Source organism: Oncorhynchus masou, chromosome 5 (genome assembly GCF_036934945.1).
Source record: "Oncorhynchus masou masou isolate Uvic2021 chromosome 5, UVic_Omas_1.1, whole genome shotgun sequence".
Classification (NCBI taxonomy): Eukaryota; Metazoa; Chordata; class Actinopteri; order Salmoniformes; family Salmonidae; genus Oncorhynchus; species Oncorhynchus masou.
Genome location: NC_088216.1, coordinates 52648664 through 52675119, shown reverse-complemented (window position 1 = coordinate 52675119; position 26456 = coordinate 52648664). Strand labels below are relative to the sequence as shown.

General features: G+C 40.7%; 1 protein-coding gene across 3 annotated transcripts; it reads left to right on the top strand.

Annotated features, from left to right (window-relative positions):
- Positions 1–5118: 5118 nt before the first annotated feature.
- On the top strand, positions 5119–18733 carry LOC135539815 (GTP-binding protein REM 1-like). 3 transcript variants are annotated; one of them, XM_064965952.1, is made up of 6 exons: positions 5119–5314; positions 5756–5999; positions 7010–7343; positions 11141–11223; positions 16557–16764; positions 17305–18733. In XM_064965952.1, exons 2-6 carry the CDS (start codon positions 5988–5990, stop codon positions 17580–17582), a joined length of 915 nt encoding a protein of 304 aa, XP_064822024.1. In that variant the 5' UTR covers positions 5119–5314; positions 5756–5987; the 3' UTR covers positions 17583–18733. The 3 variants fall into 3 exon arrangements, with proteins under 3 accessions (XP_064822024.1, XP_064822025.1, XP_064822026.1); XM_064965953.1 differs by having other exon boundaries at positions 5120–5314; positions 6985–7343; positions 17305–18732; XM_064965954.1 differs by lacking the exon at positions 5756–5999 and having other exon boundaries at positions 5120–5314; positions 6985–7343.
- Positions 18734–26456: the final 7723 nt, after the last annotated feature.

The following is a 26456-nucleotide window of genomic DNA, read 5'->3' as shown; positions in this document are numbered from 1 at the left end:
TGAATCAGTGGAGTATGTTTTTCTAAACCCTGACTGAAAATCATACATTGGGCTTTGTTTGTTGAAATATTCATACATTTGCTCATGTCCAACTCTCTCCAGGATCTTTGATGTTATACTGATACAGGCCTATAATTCCCAGGTTCAAACTTTATCCGCTTCTTATACAGAGGTAGAACTTTAACTTGTTTCATGTCCTTGGGAAGGATGCCTTTTTCAAGAGAGAGATTAATGATATGCATAATACAAGGGGCAACTTTCTCAGTAGAATCTCTAAGAAACCTTGCAGGAATATTATCAAGGGGTGTGGCTTAGGAGAATTTAAGCTCTGCTAGCATACTGGCTACTTTGGTTGTTGCTACCTTTGCAAAAGAAAAGAGTTTGGCTGAACCCCTAATTCAACATAATACTTATTGGCTTGGTCGTTTCCATACAAACTAGAATTGGTAGGCAGCTTGCTAACCAGCTTGCTGGCAACAGAAGTCAAAATAAATGTTGAATTCATTTGCAACCTCTGCTTTTTCATGTATCATCTCCACTCTGATGTTCAGTCCAATACTGTTTATTTTGTTTTTGGTAGTACTACTACAGCCTAGTTCCTTAAATGATTTCCAAAGCTTTTTAGGGTGATTTTTGTTCTCAATGATTGTATTAGCAAAGTAACCCCTCTTAGCTTCATCCATCCTGCTCTGTGCTTCATTTCTGTGACATTTATATAGGAGAGTTCTTACATTTCGTAAAGGCCTTAGTCCTTGCTTGGATAGATTCTAGGCTCCATGATTAAACCAAGGGCTAGATCTCTCCTTTACTCTGACCTGTCTAATGGGAGCCATCACATTCACCACATCAAGAAATATACATTTAAATGCTTCCCAGGCACTGCCTACCCTTGCACTATCCAGCACAGGTGACCAGCCAATTTGCACCCACTTGCTCCCTAAACATTTCTACACAGTATTTTTTTGAGTGCTCTGATTCTAACAGTTTTGTGACATGTAAATATATCTTTAAAAACACTCCTTGTGCAAAATGTAATAGAATGGTCAATGATTCCTGAAATATCACTCCATGATCAAAATGATCAATGACTATCACTCCACTCAATCATACTTTGCACTGTTTCACATAACCTGCTGGGATCTTTTATCATTTGGTTCAGAGCAAGGGATCTACAGAAGTGCATAAATACATTGTGGGTTAGGTTCCCCTTTTGCAAACATCAGCATTGAAATCCCCTAACAAAATCATTCCCTTCACCAGGGAATCATTACAGTTTGATGAAACAGTTTTCATAGAATTCATTCTGATTGGGAGGCCTGAAACACACCCCACAAAAAAAGTTTGGTTTTGGGGAAGCAGATAACCAGCCAGACAATTCCCGAGCATCGATTGAATTCGATCTGATGTTTTAAGTAAAGCACATGTCCCCCCACCGTTCCGATTCCAATCCTTACTGACAACAGAGTAATTGCCTATCTCAATTTCTGAGTCACAAACAGATTAATCAAACCATGTATCTGTAAAACATAAGACACCCACCTCTGATTTGCAAACCAACAGGCGTATCTCATCAATCTTCAGTTGTAGTCTTTGGACGTTTAAGTGCACAAAATGTAAACCTTTCTTCCCAAAGGCCTCCCGATCCGCTTGTATGTCAAGTCAAGTTGATGGAGGGCACTTTACTGTACACTACTGCTCTTCATAGGCTGTGTGATGTCATCAATCCATGCCATGAGGGTGGTTACTTTAGACAATGTGGCTTCAGGCATTTCTTGATGGGGGTTTAAAAATAATTCCGAAAGAACATTGTCTAATGTACATCCCTAAAACTAAAACAAATACTAAAACTGATATACTTACATTATTTGATTTATGTAACTATTACCAATATATAGTAAATTGAGTAAAATCTAGGCAAAGAGTATGACAGTGCCATAATACCAAACACTGAGCTGTAGGGTTGTTTATCTATCAGACATCTATCAGTATCACTAAAACAGCTGGACCAAACTAATACACATGACAGGATTTTAACCTCTTCTTTCCTCTTTCCATCAAAAGCGATGTCTCGCGATGTCTCGAAATAGTAATGAGGTATCGCTGTTTAATATTACCCAGGTTTGGGAACAGACTTGCAGCGCCATCTTAAATTGAAATGAAGAAGCACAGAAGAGCCTTGTGTTCACGGAATCCCAGTCTGACATTAAAGGGTAATAAGGTGGTCAAATTTCCCCCCAGCCTGTTCCAAATCAAAATGACACAACACCCTCTGAATACATTCATTTCACGTGGGATTTTATATAAGGGAGATTCAATGTTGAATTGAGGTTTGAGAAATTACGACGTTTTCGGTAAACATCCTGAATCTCACTTAGCAAAGACACCATTTTAGCACTGACGTGTTTTAAGCCTCAGAGAGGGAACTATAAATATGAAGTTGAACTGTAAGTGCAAATGTTCCATATGGAATAAGCTGTACTGACTCTGACTGATTCAAACTCATCATTCTCTGGGCTGGTAAATATCGGGTCCACACAGACACAACTGCTTTCTCTCACTCTGTTATTGTCTGAAGTCACTTTTGGGGAGAGGGTGTGTTTATTTAAACAGACGTGTTTTTTCCTTCTTCCGTGATAGGATACAGTCTTCCATAGAGAAACTGCTGTCAGCTTGTTTATTCTGTCTTTTACTATTACTTAAGGCAATGTGAGATGTTACTTTCCATTCATTTGTTCTCACTCAGATGGACCAGTTTTAGGATGTAAAATGTAGGTCTTCATCATCAGAATTGAATTAGCCCACAGTACATCTATCATAGGGTGTAAATAGGAGAACACACCTGATATGCATGTAAGGAAATGGAAAGGGACCCAACCCCTCTGAATCATTTAGTGTGATTTTTTTTATTTTACATTATATCAGTACTGTAGGTTTCTAAAATATTGAATATCCATCAAGAACAGCCCATACTTAATCATGATTTCATTTAAGAAGGGCACTTTAAAATGGCACCAAAACCTTCACAAGCAATTAACATTTCCAAATGTATACTAAGTATGTTAATAAGGAAATTGTGCTCAGTGTGTATTAAAGTTCTAAATATGTGTTGTGTTCATTCCAGATGCACCCCGAAAATGGCCGTGACCTTAAACATCCCTCATGAGGAGCGGCTCCCCATTTAGATGTGTGACAGACTAGTGTCACTTGGCTGCATTTAAACCTGTTGGGCTCTTCTGGGCGCATCCACAGAATGTGTGTTACACTGAGTGCCCATCTTCTCAAACCTAGTTCCACATTGTAATATGGCTCAACTGGGGTCAATAATCGATTCTATAACGTTTGAATAAATATCTCCAGGGTTCAGGTTCAAATCATTTGTATATTCTTTGAAAGAGAAAGGAACTTCAAAAAAGTAACATTTATTCTCCTTTTTTGGGAGTGGAATCATACACTATATATACAAAAGTATGTGGACACTCCTTCAGATTAGTGGATTTGGCTATTTCAGCTACACCCGTTGCTGACAGGTGTAAAAAAATCGAGTACACAGCCATGCAATCTCCAAAGACAAACATTGGCAGTAGAATGTCCTTACTGAAGAGCTCAATTACTTTTAACGTGGCACCGTCATAGGATGCCACCTTTCCAACAAGTCAGTCAGTTCGTCAAATTTCTGCCCTGCTAGGGCTGTCCCGGTCAACTGTAAGTGCTGTTATTGTAAAGTGGAAATGTCTAAGAGCAACAACGGCTCAGCCGCGAAGTGGTAGGCGACATAAGTGTGTAGCATGTAAAAATTGTCTGTCCTTGGTTGCAACACTCACTACCAAGTTGCAAACTGCCACTGAAAACAACATCAGCGCGAGAATTGTTTGTCGGGAGCTTCATGAAATGGGTTTCCATGGCCGAGCAGCCGCACATAAGCCAAAGATCACCTTAGGAGGAATACTGGTCTGGGGCTGTTTTTCATGGTTCGGGGTAAGGCCCCTTAGTTCCAGTGAAGGGAAATCTTAACGCTATAGCATACAATGGCATTCTAGACGATTCTGTGCTTCCAAATTTGTTGCAACAGTTTGGGGAAGGCCCTTTCCTGTTTCAGCATGACAATGCCCCTGTGCATGATGTGAAGTTCATATAGAAATGGTTTGTTGAGATCAGTGTAGAAGAACTTGACTGGCCTGCACAGAGCCCTGACATCAACCCAATCGAACACCTTTGGGATGAATTGGAACGCCGACTGCGAGCCAGGCCTAATTGCCGAACATCAGTGCCCGGCCTCACCAATACTTGTGGCTAAATGGAAGCAAGTCCCTTCCAAGAAAATAATTTTCAATATTTAGAATGTTTATAGTTTGCTTTTTCTTTCCACGGTAAGTGCCGCAGTGAGAGTAACCACTTCCAACCCACCCTCTTTTCACAAATCTCCTCAGACCATGTAACTGTAGTTTTGGGAAGTCTCTGACTGTGATTTACTTAAGTGTGGGAAAGAAGCTGGCTTTATAAACAGTGTAGGGCCTTCATCTGGCCATCGTACGGCCGACTGGTCTGATTACTTATGTTGTTTCAGTTGGAAAAGATTCAGCAGAGCCTCAGAGAATACAATTTCCTGGTAGAGAGTGCTGGTCTGCGGCTAGGGGTGTGAACTCTGCCCTCTCACAGTGTTAGGACAGAACTGATTTACAGATGTGTGTGTGTGTGTGTGTACTGATTGTCTCAAACTGAAACTATGCAGCATACTTGTAAAAGTGCTTTTAATGGAGATTTGGCTCCCTTTGAAGATATTTTTGTACTTTATAAAGAGTTCAACACTGGGGCTTGATTTGACTAATCTAAACTGACATGGATTTTTAGGACAAGACACATCCTGTCCTCATATTTTCTATAGAAATGTATATAAAGCAGTGGTTGTCCTGCTTGGGCAATGTAACCAACTCATTAGCAAGCTTTGAGGATTTGAATCAGCTGTGTAGTGCTAAGGGAAAAACCAAAACGTGCACCCAGGTGGGGGGGCACCAGGACCGAGTTTGGGAAACCCTGCCCTCGCGGATATCTGCACCGTGGAGGTAAACATTATTGTGGTAAAAGAGAGAGAAAACTAACAGTCTAGAACAGGAAGTGACTTACTTTTACGTCATGTAGTCGGGGTGGGTTCTTCGATGAGATTAAAGTAGATTCACACAGGGAAAAGTTGCAGCAGCAATGAGAGAATTGAATGAGGGCTGATTCGAAGCACGCGCGCATCATCAAAGGACACGCTCCGCTGAAAACACCCAGAACGCACATTGCCTACATGCGTTAAACGGAATTTACAGCACGGGTGAGTATCCATAGGTAGAAAACTGAAGTAGCCTAATTAAAATACGCCATATGACATTTGGAAATTAGCACCCACCATTTAGCCAACAACTTTTTGGACAGGAAGTGCAATAGCGTTCCTAGAAGAAGTGCTATGGATTTATAAAAGCAAAACATTGCATATTGAAATGATTGTCCTCCCCATTACATAATTTAGTTGTTGACCAACAAAGTTAGCGGTGTTCGAGTTTTTAAAATAGCCTATTTGAATTAGCCTACACCATGACTACGTCTCAGTGCATGTTATCACAGGAGGTGATCTGAAACATTGTGTCTGCCTTTTTGTATGTGTGTGTGTGTGTGTGCGTGCGTGTGCATGCCTTCTTGTGTGATACAGAGAGGAGATTGAAAAAGAGAGGCGAGCGAACGAGCAGCCCCTGATTCCACTCTTACATTTTTACAGGGTTGTGGAACTTTGCAGGATGTTGCCATGACTCCAGGGGTATACTGTTACACTTGTATAGAATAGCTGATGGGACACTGTAACAAAACTGATTGATACATTGGAAGCTTTCCTTGGTACAAGAACAGAATGACAGCTCGGACACAGCTCCCCGAACCGAGAAAACTTTACTATATGGTGAAGTCTGTGCTTTGCTCTGCAATGGAGAATACTGGACAAAATTAGAAGATTCATGGCTACAGTTGTGAGTAAATTCCAGACAATATTATGTTTCAGTGCTATTTACACTCCACAGGCCGTGATATTTTTGTTTGTTTTACAATGTATCTTTAATCCGGGAGCAGTGTATGTTTATAAACTGTTTATTATAGGGGTTTGTTATATTATATAGCCTAACCAAGTTTATTGTAGTAAACGAAAACAGAGAGGAAAACTAATAATGAAAAAAACTATTTGGTAACCTGAAATAAAAAAAATCAACACCCGTTTGAAAAAGTACAACTAAACAAACGATTTATCTCCAAAACGAACTAAAATGAAATAAAACCATCATGAATTATGTTTTTTTTCTCAACTTTGGGTAAAAATGTAATGGGGATTACAATAGTGTTTTCAAGCTTTTGACGGGGTTTTCAAGCCTACTAAATCGGGTGGTAAATGTGGCTAAGAGATGGTTTTCAAAAAGACCTAGCTTGTGCATCACTATCACCAGCTAACAGTGGAAAGCAGCTAACTTGATTACATGTACTACTTAATTAAGTTAAACATTATATTGTTGTGAACATGGGTCGAGAGAGATACTCCTTCCACCATATTTCTTTGCATCAGTCTCGGTGTTATTCCTTTCAAATCCAAGTCACATTGAGATTGACTGTATAAAGTAAACCTAACCTAGCCTATGAACTGACCCATCACTTTACTGCCCCCCAGTTGCAGACTATACAACAGTAATGGCTCCTAGCCTGGCACACACATACTTTCGTGCCCTAACATTAGAACTGAAACTAAATAAAATAAAATAAAAATATTTTTATACAACTTAAACTAAATTAAACTAGCTAATCAGGTCTGAAAACTGAAACGAAACTGAATTTCAAATAAAGCGCAAAACTAATAGGAATAAAAAGGAATATAAAAACACAGAACTATAATAACCTTGAGCTTAACTCTTATATCCTAGTGAATTAGAACTTTATCTTATGATTATTTTACATATTCTTATTTTTAAGGGATGTTCTTTGCCTTTTCGCTAAGATGACACACACACACAGAGAGGGCAAGGAGACTTTGCGGAGAAGAGCAAGTACTCCTATCCCTGCCTCTCACCAGCCCGGGACGAGAGGTAGAGACCCGCCAGCCGACCCCCATCACCCTCCGCTTGGCCAGTCCGCCTCATACCATCCCGGAGACAAGTCTCTCCACTGCCGCGCCAACTGGTCATCTGATGACTCGGATAATGACTCGGATGGCTCAGGAGCAGATTGTTTGTACCACGTCGTTTTGCTAGGAGACCACGGTGTTGGAAAGTCGAGTCTTGCCAATATCTTTGCTGGCATTCAGGAAAAGGATGCTCACGACCATACGGGAGGTGGGTTTTTCTATCAAGCACAATTAATATGATTATTATGAGGCTATTTATGGTGTGTAGCCTATTAACACAACTATTTAGTAGTTGTTTGTCATTGTCTTATCAGTAACCTAAAAAAAAACTATTAGTATCATCCATCCTCATCTGCTAATTCAAATCTATGGACACTAAGCACTAATGAGTTATTCAATGAGTTAATTCATTTTATGCATCTCTTCAACTATGACTGTAAAAGTAATGGTCTCTGACATTGCCCTGGCCCTAACAACCTTGGCTAACCTGTCACAACTACATTGATTGAACTCTTGTCTCTGTCATGTGTAGTACTGAGTGACCTCAAAGCATTGATTGGCAGCTTATATTGACCCATGCATTTTGGCATCCAGCTGTGCTGCTGAGTGATGTGATTTGTGCAGTTTGTCCTTTTTGAAACACCAATTTCTCTGAAAGTGTTTACTATGACAGGATAAAAGTCATAATAGCCTAGACACGGTTTGCTTTATTCATTTGTGAGAGGTTCATGCTGTCATGACTTGTGCGTGTCGGGTTGGCTGATGGGAGTGACTGGCTAAAGATGCGTCCCAAATAGTACCCTATTCCCCTTAGTGGGGTAGCTCTGGTCAAAAGTAGTGCACTATACAGGGAATAAAGTTATATTTGTGAGGCAGCCCAGCTGAATGTTGCTGTATAGCCCCTGGTCAAAAGTTTCTGCAATAACAGGGAAATAGGTTGCTGTGTGTGTGTGTGTGTGGCAGCTCCTATCTCTCCAGAGTAGTAAAGTCTCTCCTCATGAGACCTCCCTCTGACATCATCAGGAGAAAGTGTATAGCTGTCCTGTTTTCAGCCTGTCACTGACTTGGTCATGTTGTTTTTAGTTTTGGGTCACTTTGCTTGTCACACTGACAGCAATTGAACTGTTCTTCATAGTGGACTCCTTGGTTGGTGTAGAGCTGGTGTGGTGAATTGCAAGTGTTTTATGAGGAAAGAACGGCATTACGAGGATATTACAATACATTCCATTGTAGGCATATTACTTGTTTGCTTGTTCACAGGTTCTGACCTTCACAGTCCCAAGGTCCAGAACAAATTCAAGGGAATGTACAGTATTATACAGAGCCATGATTGCATGGAACTCCCTTCCATCTCATATAGCTCAAGTGAACAGCTCACCTGGTTTCAACAAAAATAAAGCAACACCTCTCCACATGTGACTTTTTGTGTGTCTGAACTGACATGTACAGTGCCTTGCGAAAGTATTCGGCCCCCTTGAACTTTGCGACCTTTTGCCACATTTCAGGCTTCAAACATAAAGATATAAAACTGTATTTTTTTGTGAAGAATCAACAACAAGTGGGACACAATCATGAAGTGGAACGACATTTATTGGATATTTCAAACTTTTTTAACAAATCAAAAACTGAAAAATTGGGCGTGCAAAATTATTCAGCCCCCTTAAGTTAATACTTTGTAGCGCCACCTTTTGCTGCGATTACAGCTGTAAGTCGCTTGGGGTATGTCTCTATCAGTTTTGCACATCGAGAGACTGAAAATTTTTCCCATTCCTCCTTGCAAAACAGCTCAAGCTCAGTGAGGTTGGATGGAGAGCATTTGTGAACAGCAGTTTTCAGTTCTTTCCACAGATTCTCGATTGGATTCAGGTCTGGACTTTGACTTGGCCATTCTAACACCTGGATATGTTTATTTTTGAACCATTCCATTGTAGATTTTGCTTTATGTTTTGGATCATTGTCTTGTTGGAAGACAAATCTCCGTCCCAGTCTCAGGTCTTTTGCAGACTCCATCAGGTTTTCTTCCAGAATGGTCCTGTATTTGGCTCCATCCATCTTCCCATCAATTTTAACCATCTTCCCTGTCCCTGCTGAAAAAAGCCATGCCCAAACCATGATGCTGCCACCACCATGTTTGACAGTGCGGATGGTGTGTTCAGGGTGATGAGCTGTGTTGCTTTTACGCCAAACATTACGTTTTGCATTGTTGCCAAAAAGTTCAATTTTGGTTTCATCTGACCAGAGCACCTTCTTCCACATGTTTGGTGTGTCTCCCAGGTGGCTTGTGGCAAACTTTAAACAACACTTTTTATGGATATCTTTAAGAAATGGCTTTCTTCTTGCCACTCTTCCATAAAGGCCAGATTTGTGCAATATACGACTGATTGTTGTCCTATGGACTGAGTCTCCCACCTCAGCTGTAGATTTCTGCAGTTCATCCAGAGTGATCATGGGCCTCTTGGCTGCATCTCTGATCAGTCTTCTCCTTGTATGAGCTGAAAGTTTAGAGGGACGGCCAGGTCTTGGTAGATTTGCAGTGGTCTGATACTCCTTCCATTTCAATATTATCGCTTGCACAGTGCTCCTTGGGATGTTTAAAGCTTGGGAAATCTTTTTGTATCCAAATCCGGCTTTAAACTTCTTCACAACAGTATCTCGGACCTGCCTGGTGTGTTCCTTGTTCTTCATGATGCTCTCTGCGCTTTTAACGGACCTCTGAGACTATCACAGTGCAGGTGCATTTATATGGAGACTTGATTACACACTGGTGGATTGTATTTATCATCATTAGTCATTTAGGTCAACATTGGATCATTCAGAGATCCTCACTGAACTTCTGGAGAGAGTTTTCTGCACTGAAAGTAAAGGGGCTGAATAATTTTCCACGCCCAATTTTTCAGTTTTTGATTTGTTAAAAAAGTTTGAAATATCCAATAAATGTCGTTCCACTTCATGATTGTGTCCCACTTGTTGTTGATTCTTCACAAAAAAATACAGTTTTATATCTTTATGTTTGAAGCCTGAAATGTGGCAAAAGGTCGCAAAGTTCAAGGGGGCCGAATACTTTCGCAAGGCACTGTATGTGTAACTGATAGACGCAAACACGCGCACTACATGTTAATGTATTTAAACGTATGTAAATGGTAGTCTTTTGTCTGTCATTTATTTTTCTTTATGTGTCGGACCCAAGTAAGACTAGCTGTCACCATTGGCGTCGGCTAATGAGGATCCTAATAAATCAAATCAAAAACCTAGATTGTCACTTCAACTCAAAGACCTCAACTTCTCAAGGCTTTGACGGGCCGTTTGTCCTTGTCTTGTGCAGCAGCTTTTACAATAAGGCTATGGTTGAAAGGAAAATGTAACAAGTTCTTTCACTTTTGGCCAAAGTGTGTTTTAGTCTCGCTAGGATGATCTAATCAGACTAAACTAGACATGGCTCACTGGTGTTTTCCACGGCTTATATTCCATGGTCATGATGATATGGTAGTGAAGTGTAATAGCTATATTGCACATTTTAACAGTAGTAGGGATAAACACAAGTGTAGAGTTCTTGTATGCCAAATATTTATATATAACCAAATTCGTAAAACACCTTAGTTTCTAAAGTCATAACCTTAAAATGGACATGGCATAAATGATTCAGCATGAGGAAAAAAGAGATTCTGCACACTGACATCTATGCTCCCATGTGGTTTATTGACAGCAGTCTACAAGGTTTTGACCCTTGAGTCTCCATCAGGTCTCCATTCACAAAGAACAAGCCTATATTTAGAGAGAGAGAGAACCAAATTCCATCACACCTGCTGGCTGCAACCAATTGTAGATATGTTTGAAGGAGTTGACATAAAGAAAGAAGTATAATGTATCTACAAGAATAAAACAAGTTGTATTTTACCCTAGGTTGCAATGTCTAGACTCCCTTTTAGAATGTTTTCCAACGTTATTGAGGTACAATAGGAAATAATATATTTCCTATTCTCTTTCCTGGTTGTTTTGTTTGTTTAGAGGACACCTATGAGAAAACCATGATTGTAGATGGAGAGGAGACCACCCTCATCGTCATGGACACCTGGGAGAACGAGAAACAGGTATGACACAACACCTACCATCAACATCTTTGTCACAAAAATGCATTGCACAGTAGAGAATATGATATAGTCTCACATCAACAAAAAAAAGGACTGAAAGCTTTAAGCTTTCTAATTTATATAACTTAATCTTACTCAGTGTTACTTGAGAACACAGGTAGAGCAAAGAAACAAATCCGCTTGTGCCAGCCAAACCATAAGGCTCCATTCTAAACAACTATGATACCAAGGGACAGCCCTGCCCCTCCCTCGGTTTTGTGAAAAAATATATGTGCTCGCACTATGTGCCTATAGCTAAACTCCATTGAGTCGAGCTGAAGTGGGGCGAATCCTGGCTGTGCTGGAGACAGTGAGTGGTGGCTCCAGTGGCATTAGGCGAGTGTCTGTATGGGACACTGATGGCTGTGGGGCTTAATTACTCCAGTATTGATTACAGCTGGGGAGTGAAGCGTGCAGGCCAAGCCACATGTTGACTTGTCTGTACCCGGGTTAGAGGAGATAAAGGGAGATAAGGATGTCTATAAAGACAGTGGTTTCAATGTGTTAAAGGGCACCAAGTGTCACTACAGGCAGAACGTCAGATGTTTGACCAATAACCATCCCTGGAGACCAGAGTTCTGTAGTCACAAATGCATATAAGTCAACTTAGCTTAGTGCTTTTCCGAATAACGACGTTAAAACTTAATGATGACCATCACTTATCTCAATTATCTTTTGAATGCATGAGTGCATTTTTGACATCAAAGGTGGCTTCAATGATTCAATTATAACAACAGAAAACACATGCTACATTACAAAGAACCCTTTTGGAACCCTTTTTTCTAAGGCAAACTTTTTAATCCAATGAACCGCTTTTGGAAGAACGGGTTCTTCGGATGTTAAAACAGATTCTTTGGAAGGCAAGAAGGGTTTTACATTTATTTATTTTATTTATAACCTTTGTACAACTAGGCAAGTCAATTAAGAACATATGATGGCCTACCAAGCGCAAAAGGCCTTCTGTGGTGACAGGAGATAAAAAATACAAGACAAAACACGCATCACTACAAGGGAGACACCACAACACAATATAGAGAACTGAGACGACAACACAGCATGTTAGCAAGACAACATGACAAAAACACAGTAGCAACACGGCAGCAGCACAACATGGTACTGTAGCAGCACAAACATGGTACAAACATTGTTAGGCACAAACAACAGCACGAAGGGCAAAAAGGTAGAAAAAACAATACATCTCGTGAAGCAGCCACAAGTGTCATTAAGAGTGTCCATGATTGAGTCTTTGAATGTAGAAATGGAGATAAAACTGTTAAGTTAGTGTTTTTTGTAACTCGTTCCAGTCACAAGCTGCGGTGAATTGAAAAGAGGAGCGACCCAGGGATGTGTATTAGGGGGCCTTAAACAGAATGTCACTGGCAGAACGGGTGTTGTATGTGAAGGATGATGGTTGCAGTAGGTATATCAGATAGGGGAAAGTGAGGCCTAAGAGGGTTTTATAAAAAAAAGCATCAACCAGTTTACAGAGTATAGCGTGCAGTGATGTGTCCTATAAGGAGCATTGGTGGCAAATCTGATGGCGGAATGGTAAAGAACATCTAGCCGCTCGAGAGCACCTTTACATGCCGATTTATACATTTCATCTCCGTAATCTAGCATAGGTAGGATGGTCACCTTAATCAGGGTTAGTTTGGCAGCTGGTGAAAGAGGAGCGATTACGAGAGGAAACCAAGTCTCGATTTAACCTTAGCCTGCAACTTGGATACAGCGGGGCAAAAAAGTATTTCGTCAGCCACCAATTGTGCAAGTTCTCCCACTTAAAATGATGAGAGAGGCCTGTAATTTTCATCCAAGGTACACTTCAACTATGACAGACAAAATGAGGAAAAAAATCCAGAAAATCACATTGTAGGATTTTTTATGAATTTATTTGCAAATTATGGTGGAAAATAAGTATTTGGTCAAAAACGAAAGTTTATCTCAATACTTTGTTATATACCCTTTGTTGGCAATGACAGAGGTCAAACGTTTTCTGTAAGTCTTCACAAGGTTTTCACACACTGTTGCTGGAATTTTGGCCCATTCCTCCATGCAGATCTCCTCTAGAGCAGTGATGTTTTGGGGCTGTTGCTGGGCAACACAGAATTTCAACTCCCTCCAAAGAATTTCTATGGGGTTGAGATTTGGAGACTGGCTAGGCCACTCCAGGACCTTGAAATGCTTCTTACGAAGCCACTCCTTCATTGCCCGGGCAGTGTGTTTGGGTTCATTGTCATGCTGAAAGACCCAGCCACGTTTTATCTTCAATGCCCTTGCTAATGGAAGGAGGTTTTCACTCAAAATCGCACGATACATGGCCCCATTCATTCTTTCCTTTACACGGATCAGTCGTCCTGGTCCCTTTGCAGAAAAACAGCCCCAAAGCATGATGTTTCCACCCCCATGCTTCACAGGTATGGTGTTCTTTGGATGCAACTCAGCATTCTTTGTCCTCCAAACACGACGAGTTGAGTTTTTACCAAAAAGTTATATTTTGATTTCATCTGACCATATGACATTCTCCCAATCTTCTTCTGGATCATCCAAATGCTCTCTAGCAAACTTCAGACGGGCCTGGACATGTACTGGCTTAAGCAGGGGGACACGTCTGGCACTGCAGGATTTGAGTCCCTGGCGGCGTAGTGTGTTACTGATGGTAGGCGGTGTTACTTTGGTCCCAGCTCTCTGCAGGTCATTCACTAGGTCCCCCTGTGTGGTTCTGAGATTTTTGCTCACCGTTCTTGTGATCATTTTGACCCCATGGGGTGAGATCTTGCGTGGAGCCCCAGATCGAGGGAGATTATCAGTGGTCTTGTATGTCTTCCATTTCCTAATAATTGCTCCCACAGTTGATTTCTTCAAACCAAGCTGCTTACCTATTGCAGATTCAGTCTACCCAGCCTGGTGCAGGTCTACAATTTTGTTTCTGGTGTCCTTTGACAGCTCTTTGGTCTTGGCCATAGTGGAGTTTGGAGTGTGACTGTTTGAGGTTGTGGACAGGTGTCTTTTATACTGATAACAAGTTCAAACAGGTGCCATTAATACAGGTAACGAGTGGAGGACAGAGGAGCCTCTTAAAGAAGAAGTTACAGGTCTGTGAGAAACAGAAATCTTGCTTGTTTGTAGGTGACCAAATACTTATTTCCCACCATAATTTGCAAATAAATTCATTAAAAATCCTACAAATGTGATTTTCTGGATTTTTTTTCTCATCTTGCACAATTGGTGGCTGACTAAATACTTTTTTTGCACCACTGTATGTGCTGAGAGAAGGACAGTTTACCATCGAGCCATATTCCCAAGTACTTGAATAAGGTGACTACCTCAAGATCTAAACCCTCAGAGGGGAAGGGCATTCTTCTTACCGAACCACATTACCTTTGTTTTGGAGGTGTTCGGGAACAAGTTTAAGGGCAGAAAAGGCTTGCTGGACACTAAAAGCTTTGTTTTTGAGTGTTTAACACAAAATCCGGGGATGGGCCAGCTGAGTATAAGACAGTATCATCTGATGAGAGCGTTCCTACTGCCTGTGCTGTTTTTTTAATATAAATTGAGAAGAGCGTGGGGCCTAGGATCGAGCCTTGTGGTACTCCCTTGGTGACAGGCAGTAGCTGAGACAGCAGATGTTCTGATCTAACACATTGGACTCTTTAAGAGAAGTTGTTAGCAAAACAGGCCTCAGAGACCCAATACTCTTTACTTGACCAACAAGAATGGAATGGTCTACCGTATCAAAAGCTTTGGCCAAGTCAATAAAAATAGCAGCACAACATTGCATAGAACCCTCTGAATCTGAATAAGTTTTATATTGTAATTTTTCCCTTTTTAAATAGGGCCTGAGCATTAATGTTTATCAACAGGAGTTTGAGTTATCTGATCAGTTTAAAAAGATAGGTGTGATGTTTTAAACTGTATATATATGGGAATACTCAAAACCATGCCCATCAATACCACATTTCTCAGCATGCACTATTGCAGGTTGATTTTTAGTGTTGTTTAAATATCTGTTTTTGCATGTATATTGATTAGTTAATTACTCTTATGCTACACAAGCTAATCCAATATGTTAGTAGTTGGACTTATTTCACCTGTTACTGAGACAGTAATTCCAAATTAGAGGATTTAGGTTGTCTCATTTATCAATCTCTCCTACCCTGGCAGTCATTCTAAATGCAGGTTGCAAGTGATTAAATGTTCCAATTGTTGGATATCCTCACTCTGGCTGGATTCCAATAGGAATTACACATCAATTTGCATGCCAGCATAATGTGACTTGAGTTTCCTAACACCACTGTGTTAGGCTATGACTACGCTCTCAAAGAAAGGTCTTCTGATATATGTAATGTATTGTCATAAAGATTAAGGCTAATAAAGCTGGCGGAACCGTTCATGGAGGGTTCTGGAAAGAATCCAAAGATAAAACGGTTCTCAGTAGAACCCGTCTAGGAAGATCCTTTAGATTATAAAATAATTATTGGTAGAACCATTTATAGATTGTACTTGGAAGGACCATTTACATGGTGTTATATAGATGGGCTTGCTGACAACGTCACAAAAACGGTGTGCACGCTTCCATGGGGTAGAAGTCAGTGTGTTATTGTGATTCTGGATTTTTCAGATTGCTAGCAAGATTCAGGGGCATCATAAGTGGCTTGTTTCAGCTCGTTTTATCTTGTTGTTGATACCATGTCTTGTTTTGAGGTGTTTTGACTGATTTCATGTTAATGCGAATATGGCTGTGCTCATTGTGCAAATTTATTTGTTTTCAATAAACATTGTAAACAAAATATAGATTACATGTTGTCAACAGTCTAAGCTGTGATGGAAAATGTTATGTTTGTGCTTTTTTAATAACCAATTTCTGTGTTCATGCAAGTGACTGAACGAATCCTCACTATCAGTATCTGCAATTTGGCAGTACACCCAGACCCTTGTTTTGAGAACTAAAGATGTCTCAGCTTATAGAAGAAGCCTTTTGAGGTATTTGTCTGTCACATGTATGACCCAGTATTAGTCGGTCACATGAATGAAGCAAATGTTAATGAATTCATTATGAATGATGAATAAGCTAAAATCATGCAAATATGACTTGTCTGCAGTATATAAGAGAACTAACAGGAATGCCCCCGGCGAGCTCCTGATCGACATGTGTACTTGGTGTATTGAGTTGGTTGGAATTGCCCTTCTTATAGAAAAAAAGGTGCCATCAAAGTCCAGATCCTGGACGAGCACCCAAATATGGCTGTTATTGGTGAATGTTGAACTTCTCTCTCTTCTTTGTCTGTGTCTCTCAGGAGGAAGATGAGAAATGGGTCCAGGACTACTGTATGCAGGTGGGCAATGCCTATGTCATAGTTTACTCCATCACGGACCGCAGCAGCTTCGAGAGTGCCTCTGAGTTACGCATCCAGCTGCGGCGCATACGGCAGGCCGAGAACATTCCCATCATCCTCGTGGGCAACAAAAGTGACCTGGTCCGCTCCAGAGAAGTGGCTGTAGAAGGTAACGTTGATTCTAATAATGTAATCATTAAAGCGTCTCTCCACACCTTCTGAACAGTGACTTGATGAGAGCCATTTAACAATATGAGCAGCACTCTGCTTATAAAAGAGAAACAGTTTGGCATACAATAGTCTGTACTGCACTTTCTGTGGCCTTCATAGTCAAATAACAAGCAAAAGTTACAACTACAGAACATGATCATATATCAAATGTTGCAGTCCACACAACATACTATAAGTTGTTCCCTTAATATTCCATGAGTTGGATTTACAGCACACATCTCATACACTAACACTGTATTTTACAATGTCACCGTAATTCTTGATGATTTGGTCAATGTTTTGATATTTAAGCTGTTCTGCAGATGAGAATAAGCTTGTGCTAATTCTGGTGCAATGAATCAAATGTATTTATGTTACGAGTTTCACCTGATCCCTGACTAATAAAGACATCTCTGACTAAAAGACTCAAACGTACCCCTCTCACATGTAAACACCTCTCGTATGACCTCTTCTTCCTCTGTGCTCTGCTCTCTCCCAGAGGGCCGTGCATGCGCCGTGGTGTTCGACTGCAAGTTCATCGAGACATCCGCTTCGCTCCACCACAACGTCCACGAGCTCTTTGAGGGCATCGTCCGGCAGATCCGCCTGCGGCGAGACAGCAAGGAAACTAACGAACGCCGGCGCTCCGTCTACAAGCGCGAGGAGAGCCTCGCCAAGAAGGCCCGCCGCTTCCTGGACCGCCTGGTGGCCAAGAACAACAAGAAGATGGCGCTGAAGGTTCGCTCCAAGTCCTGCCACGACCTGGCCGTGCTGTAATGGTTGCTCTGTGACCAAGTGGTTGACGCCGACAGTGGTCGCAGACTTCAACTCTCCTCTTTGCCCTGACGCTGTGTTCTTCGGCCGCGGCTATCTTGTGGTTCAAATCTTTAAACCAACCAACAGCTGTATTGTACTGTCGAGAGAGACTATGTCTATGCTCCAACCCCCTAGTGGTAAAGGGGATGGACATTGTTATTTCCTATTTATTTCAGCCATTCAAAGCAATTGAGATGAGAAAATGTGAGGCAATTGAGACTTTTTTGTTGCTATATCACAGATCTGCTGAGAGTGAGTTTGCTAAACAGACACCTTATCAACGGTTTGCCTTACATCTAAGTCAATAGATTCCTAGACCAGTGTATCCAGACATAGATCTGGCATTTGAAGTCCTTTACGGTCTCCTTTGAGAAGGTTTTCTAAGATTATTGAGGTATGAAATATTATTTTTGCCATGAGGAAAGCAATGCCCACTTAGGTACTTTTAAGCAGACGTCACTAACAATTTGATTTAAAGGTTTTGCACTATGGGAGACAGTCATGTGTTGGTAGGAATCAATGGACATTCTTCTACAACAACCAAGAGAGCTCTGGTTTAAGACTTCTGTTCTGTCTATGAGCCCATCAGTTGACAGCTAAATGACATGTGAATGCCAATGTTGTTTGGGAATCGAACACCATCGTGAACTTTCCAAAAGGATGATCCCGTCCACACCTTCCTTTACAAGCACCTCCTACGCTGGAACGACCAGTGGGGTGTTAACAGTACAACTGTAATGGATGCTTTTGAAGAGGCGTGGTCTGATTGACCACAGTCAAAAAACACCATTGTATGATGACATGGTCCTGAAGAGACCAAATAAGAAAAATGTTGAGTCTTCAATGTGTGTGTGTGTGTGTGTGTGCGCGTGTGTGCGCGTGTGTGCGTGTGCGTGTGTGTGCGCGTGTGTGTGTGTGTGTGTGCGCGTGTGTCCTGGTTGGATTTGAGAGAGGTATTATCACTTTTGTACAAAGTTTGTAAATACAGTACATAAATGTCAAGGATTTTTATGAGGAAATAAAGGAGTAGGAAATATATTACCACTATACCATTGTCTGCTCTGGATTTTAAGGTTTGTCACATTTTTGTAACCTTTTATAAGATATATATATATATATATATATAAAAAATAAATGGAAGAGAGAGTTGTGCTACCTTTCTGCTTTTTTCCTCATTGTCAAGTGACAATTTGGCTGAAGTAAAACCAGACCAGGCTACTAGGCTAGAAATTACACTCTGAACAACGTGATCATAGAGTTTTCAATGGCTTTAAAAGTACAAGTGATAGTTGTGCTGATTCTGGTGGGCACCTTTAGGCCACAGCCTTCCATAAACCTGCTAAAGGAATCGGCGACTAGAGAACATAGTTTTACAATGTCTACTTCCCAAATGGCACCCTACTCCCTAAAAAGAGCACTACTTTTGACCAAGGCCCATAGGGCTCTGGTCAAAAGTATTGTACTATATAGGGATAAGGTGCCATTTGGGACATAGAACAACGTCTGTTTGTGTTCCATATGGAGTTGTATGGCTGCCTCGTAACGTTGACAAAGTACAGATGATCAGGAGGTTTCCATTGATTAATGACAATGCCCATGTTGTGGTTTAAACCCCTAGATGGGTAGAAGCTCATGTTAGCATGAAATTCATGTCCAGACACAAACCTGTTGGGATAAATATGGAATTGTTCAATGCAACTTCTTTAATTTCTTTTGATATGGAAGAAATACTGATCTCGTTTGATGATCCAGTCTTATTATATTACACGTTCCTTACTTTGTTAGATTATGGACATTTTTTAATCAAATTTGAATTACATCTAACATGACATTTAGATATTGAATTAATGAAAGGAAAACAAGAGATAACAAGAAAAACATTAAAATATATATGAACTGGTCAACCCTGGATTATTCTATGGATAATACCATAATTGCATTTTATCGCCAAAACTGTCATTTGACACGGTTTAGATCAGGCCTTGGAATTTTACGTGGATTTCCATGATTAGTTGCTGGCTTAAAAAGAGTGACAACATAAGTGGATACTCTCCTTGCATCTCAAATGGCACCCTATTCCCTACAGAGTACACTGCTTTTCACCAGAGCCCACACATAGGGCTCTTATCAAAAGTAGTGAACTATAAGGAAGGGTGCCATTTGGGACGTAGCCCTTAAGTGACATCTTCACAACCAACCAGAGCCCAATGTTAGCCAACCATGCAGACGGTATCATTGAAACCTCAGTGTGCTGAGAGGTCCTCAAGTGACATTCACAATAGGAGACTATTCACTCAGTGTTCATTAACACAGGTTATTGCACTGACATTTTGTGGCATTGATGAAACATTCCTGAACAAAATAAAACTCAAAAACAGGATGTAATAGAAATAACAGTTTTTCTCTTGTCATTTGTACAATATATAACTTTTTTGTACTTTTACCCCTTTTTCGTGATATCCAATTGGCAGTTAGAGTCTTGTCCCATCGCGGAAACTCCCCTACGGACTCGGGAGAGGGGAAGGTCGAGAGCCATGCGTCCTCCAAAACAAGACCCTGCCAATCCGCACTGCTTCTTCACACACTGTTCGCTTAACCCGTAAGCCAGCCGCACCAATGTATCAGAGGAAACACCGTCCAGCTGCCGATCGAAGTCAGTTTACAAGCACCCGATGTCAGCTTGCAGGCGCCCGGCCCGCCACAAGGAGTCGCTAGATCGCGATGGGACAAGGAAGTCCTGGCCGGCCAAACCTGATGCTGGGCCAATTGTGCGCCGCCTCATGGGTCTCCCAGTCATGACCGGCTGTGACACAGCCTGGGATGGAACCCGATGCTGTAGTGATGCCTCAAGCACCTTGATCCAGTGACTTAGACCGCTGCACCACCAAGGAGGCCCCATGTACAATATCTTAAAGTTCCTAGAATTCAACCAATATGGAACACTGGAATCCATAAAACGGCATTGCTCCTGGCTGCACCTCTGAAATTGTTTTAATAAATTACAGGTTTTATGTATTTGGGTTTGATAGAATTTGAGATCAACATGCTAAAAGATAGTTCAGATTCTATATAGTTAGAGCAAAGGCCTCATGTTATGACAGCATTGATTGTTAGTGTTGTGCTATGCCACCAGGATTGGTTCAATATATAAACTGATTTATAGAGGTTTGATGAGGTGAATTACTGTGGCTCACCACTACATATAAAGTCAAATCAGCATTACTGTATAGTTGAAAATGATGCGATATGGTGACCACCCACCGTAAGCAGCAGTGAAAAGTATAATTTTGAAAGTACAAAATTGAGTGGTCAAATCCCCCAAAAGCATTGATACAAGTTATTTGATCACTCATGGAAATGCTTATAGGCCTACATGTCAGGGTAGTGGGTTCAATTTCCAGGAGTCCTCCATACGTACAATGTATGCATGCATGACAAAGTTGCTTTAGATAAAAGTGTCTGCTAAATGGAATTATTATTATTATTATGTCAAATCAAATGTATTTGTCACATGCATCGAATAACACAGATGTTTACCATGAAATGCTTACTTACAAGACCTTTCCCAATAATGCAGAGCTAAAAAGTAAGAAAATCGTGCACACAAAAAAATAACAAAATAGTAACACAATAACGAGGCTATTTACAAGGAGTGCCGGTAGAGTCAATGTTCAGGGGTACGAGGCAGTTGAGGTAATATGCACATGTAAGTAGGGGTAAAAGTGACTAGGCAATCAGGATAGACAATAAATAGAGTAGCAGCAGCGTGTGCTGTATGAAAAAGTGTGAAAGTGTGTCTGTGTGTGTGTGTGTGTGTGCGTCAATATGCATGTGCGTGTGAGTATGTGTGTATGTGTTGGAGTATCAGTGTAGTATGTGAGAGTGTGTGGATAGAGTCCAGTGAGTGTACAAGAGCCAGTGCAAAAAAAGGGTGTCATTGCAAATAGTGCGGGTAGCATTATGTAAAAAATAAAATAAAAAATAAAACAAACAAGATCAGCGCAAAAACACAAAATAGGACAATTGGTCAGGACCCCATAAAACGCCTGCTACTCCCTCCAGCGCCATAAAGTCATGTCCTGTTACCCAAAGGGTCATTTAATAATTTTGATTTGCTTCTTCTACTCAGTTTTCTATTCAGAAGAATGCCTCACTTGTTTTTTTCACAAATTATATATGTTATTTTTAGGCATATTTATTCCGTTCCTGACATTATTTTAAGCTGTCCTCCCCTCAGCAGCCTCCTGTGCTTTACACTTCTGACAAACCTCACCTTTCACATAAGGTGCCAAAACCAACACATTTCACAGGAATAGTCAAAAGAAACATAAGCAAACAGTAGAACTAAGAATGTGTGTGAATAGTCTGTGTGTGCATGCAAGGCTGTGTGAGTGTGTGTGTAAATGTTATTGGAGCCTGGGTCGCATGTGTTGAGACAGCCACTGTCTGTGTGTCTGTGTGTGTGTGTCAAGCTCCATGAGCAGCAGCAGGAGGCCAGGCAGGGGGCCAGAGCTACATTGGGGCCAGGCCTGGCCTGACAGGGTTGGGTCAGCTCTTTCCACTCTCCCCCCTAGCACAGCACAGCAAAACCAGAGAGGGAGGAGGAGGAGAGATGTAGGGGGGTGCTAGTTGGCTCTGAGCTCACTGCATTGATTTGGTCTGGGTAATGGAAAGAATGCACAAACCCTAACGAACACACACATGCACCATACACACGCATACGCACACACAGACCCACTGACATACGTATGTATGCAAACAAACAGGATGTCACAGGTCACACGCAGGCATGTAGAAACACACACACATCAAACACTCTTATGCCCTTTCATTAATTTTGCATTATATCGTTAGCTGGAGTTATGAAGCCAAGATTATAAATTGAATGAAATAATGGTGTCATTAGACATTATCCATCATCTGTGACTGATGTAATGGTTGTGGACAATTAGGTGAATTATTGTACTCACACTGTAAGTCATCTATGAAAAACTAAATCCACCATGTTTTTACTGTACTGTCTAACTGTTGTGCAATCACCATGTAGAGTTTATAGATGCCACCATTAGCTATTCTTAGTAGAATAGCTAATGGATGAGTAACAGTGAAAAAGATCAGTCATTTGATAATCAACTCGAGAGTTTTGGGGAGAGTTTACTGCCTGCGGAGCACCGACAACAAAACAGCAGAAAGCAGAGAGCAGAATGGAAAAAGTGAATAAGAGCAAGAGGAGAAGGGAGGTGGCGGGGAATACAAGAAGATGAATGCTCCTGCGCCAGTCGCGAGGCTGGTTCTTGTTACGTGTCAAGAATCTGGCGTCCTCCAGATGTGTGTCATGTTTATATTGGGCAAATCCCCGAGAGAGATTTAATTCGCCGGCCCTGCTCTCTGGTGAACAGCTAGCAGAGATGGAGAGAGAGAAGGGGAGAAGGAGAGCGAACGTGAGCGAGCAAGAATGAGAGAGAGCAAGAGAGCGAGAGAGCAAGAGAGCGAGAGAGAGATAATTACGGAAAGTTGGCAGCCAGCAGAGGAGCAAGCTGTGGCAGGACACAACGGAAAGAATAAGATTAAACACAGAAAAATGCAGGGTAATAAAGTTTAAGACAAAAAAGATGAGTAATGATCATGCTCCTCAGCCTCTAAAAGGTGAACTTCCTCTCCTAATGTTTTGGCTAGTTTGTCCAGGAGTGCAGACTGGTTGTAACAAGGATAACTTGTAAGGGAGGGGTGATCTCCAGGTCATAAGAAAGGTGTACTTTGGGGCTCTTGTTTCAGGGCAATTATTATTTTTGTTAATGAATTTTGTTTATATCTTTTGTTTTTAAAATGTAAGACATGCAAATATTATAACCATACATATATTTGGGGTATTTTCTCACTGACTTCGATAGTCTACTGGGAGAGTTTTAAGGCCAACTGTTCGCTGTCCTCTTTCTGTCCCTCTCCCACACTTCCTGTGTGGACCAGCGCCATGGAAATCACGCTAATTAACTATCCTTGAACTGTAAATCTCAAAATAACATTCATGATAGCAATCCAAAACCATGGATATCGAGCCAACATAAAGCCCTATATAACATGAAGGATTTCTTGTTACTTGCAAGAATGCTAGGTATGTCAACTTCTTGTTGCTCCCCATCTGAAAATTAAATATTGTAATCAAACTCGAGGGAATATTACTCTCAAACTACACTGTGTTTGAAAGTAATATTGCCTGCCCCCGACTTTAACATAACCTCAAATATAATAAAATGGGGATTAGGTACAGTTTCAAAAGTGAAAAAAATAAGACTATTTTAAGGGAGAATGTGCAACTGGTATCAATACAAATTAAATGCTTGTCATACTGTACTCAAAAACATTGTTTCCTAGATGGATTGTAAGGAAAGAGTGCCAATTTGCCATGTAAGGCTCCGACTTAACCTATACAGCCATTTCCACTCATCCTCCCAAACGTCACTTGGAAATGGTCGAAATGGTATGGAGACGAGGTTGTGTAACAATGACTGATTTAGATTTAGTCTTTGGCTCCCTCTGGCGGATGTACTAAATGCCAGAACACAGTCTGTACTGTTCCTAGGGACTGTACTGTTATTCATCCAGTCAATGTACTATACATAGCCTATCTATTTAGGAACTACATTTTCTTATATAACTTTGCCCTGTGCTTCTCCAATCTTGTACTTCCTATAGCCTATCGTGCACTGCTGCTGAATGTATCAGAGATGAGGGGCATACATCAACATATAATAAGCAACAAAATAATCACACAAAAAATATATTACAAATTACATGACCTGATTTGTTTCCTCGAGTTCCCAGTTGTCTTGAACACACTGAAGTTGGAAGTCTGAAATTTCAGAGTTCCCAGTTGTATTGAACACATTTCTACCACTGTATGGCATCACTACAAGTGCTACTCGATTCGCTAGGTTCTCTACACGCCCACATTCTTGATACGCCAAGCACAAATATGGACTGATCGAACAGCCAATGGAAAGGTAAAAGCGAAATGCCCACCAATACTGGCCTTAGCGAGGAGAATGAGAGAGCAGGGTTGTAAACCAGTTACATATGGTCTAATTCAATATGTACATTCCAAAATGCTGAAAAATACTGACATTTAATCGATTTCAAATGACATGACCCTCCCCTGAGCATAAATAATAATAATACTAAACCCTGGCTGAAATTGAAAAAGCATGACCATCGCCCATTTTCCTCCAGGTAACAATTGCGTAAATTTCAACCACTCCCTAAAAATAAAGGCTCAAGTCAGTGAGCCACCCAGTAAAATACTACTTGAGTAAAATATTCAAAGTATCTGTTTTAAAATGTACGTAAGTATCAAAAGTATAAATTACACCTATACATCAAATTCCTTACATTAAGCAAAAAAGAGCGACCAATTCCAAAAAAAAGATCTACAGACAGCCAGGGGCACACCAACATTCAGACATAATTTAGAAACCTATTAGTTGCGTTTAGCGAGTAAGCCAGATCAGAGGCAGTAGTGACGACCATGCGTTCTCTTGATAAGTGTGAATTGTACCATTTTGATGTCCTGCCTGAGCATTCGAAGTGTAACAAGTACTTTTGGGTGTCAGGGAAAATGGGAGTAAAAAGTGCACATTATCTTTATGAATATAGTAAGAGTCTATATACAAAAATATATATACACTTGAGTAAAGGACAGATACACACCCCCCAACAACAAAAATTACTCACTTATTTTTACTTAGTTACTTTACACCACTACCTGCCAAGCAAGGAGGGAGATTTAGTTCAGTACCACACTAATGCCTTGCTGCTCCCACTGTCTAGCCTAGTGTTCCACATTATTTGTCAGTGGGGTACAGACATTTTTTAATACATTGTGCCTTATTGTAAACCCCACAGTATCCGTCCAACTCCCATTTATCCCAAGAAAAAAAGCCTAGCTATTAGCAACTGTAATAAACTCAACATGGGCATCTTTTCAGGCAAGTAAACAGGAGTTAATTTATCTAAATTACAATCCTACAATTACTGCTAAATCGATCCTCTAGTGTAGTCTTCTTCTCCACTCCCTCATGTTGGCACTGATCATTAGCTGACATTCTAGAAGATGCTGTGTCTGGCTGATCCACGTGTCTAGAAGTTTGTTGTTCTTCTTTGTAGGCTCGCACGTACTTTCAAATAAGTGTAGCCGAGCCTGTGAAAGTAAAACAACTCGAGGGCACGGCCTTCACGTTGGAAAGGTAAGTTTGATACACTTGAATGACTTGCTTTAGTTATTTAGCAAGAGTAATGGCACAGAGATTTTGCTAACGCTCTTTATCTCAACCACTGAGGTGTGATCACAAGTTTATCGAAAACTACAGAGGACATTCAAGGATATTCAACAACAGTGTCATACGAAAAATACATACGTTAGGGGGTGCACAGTCCCATAGCATGACGGGGGCTTGAAGTTATGCAATGTGCAGGCTCCGGCTGAGAGTTTTTCTATATATATATACGATAATCCAAATGTAGCTAGAAATGTTATTAATAGAAAAAGCAAAACTTTTGAAAATAAAACAAACAGTTCATGTTACTCAGAGGGTTTCTGTTGATTTAAAACAACTGTAAAAGTAACAAAATACATTTCATACAAATTGGTGACATTTTTTGTTGTTGTCACCATTAACATGGACATCAAATTATTTTTAAATAACCTTTTCAACAATGCCCCATGGGCTTGTTCAGTTGAGATAGTTTCAAACAGAAATGCAGTATATGGCCTACACAATTCCCTATTCAGTGTCAGTTCTTGCACAAAAGTCTTTTCCATTGGACCTAAAAAAAACAACT

What these genes read in the sequence shown, in the direction of transcription:
- LOC135539815 (XM_064965952.1), top strand. An exon ending in TGCTCACGACCATACGGGAG is followed by an intron (nt 7,344 to 11,140) that starts GTGGGTTTTTCT and finishes TTGTTTGTTTAG; the next exon opens with AGGACACCTATGAGAAAACC. An exon ending in CCTGGGAGAACGAGAAACAG is followed by an intron (nt 11,224 to 16,556) that starts GTATGACACAAC and finishes TGTGTCTCTCAG; the next exon opens with GAGGAAGATGAGAAATGGGT.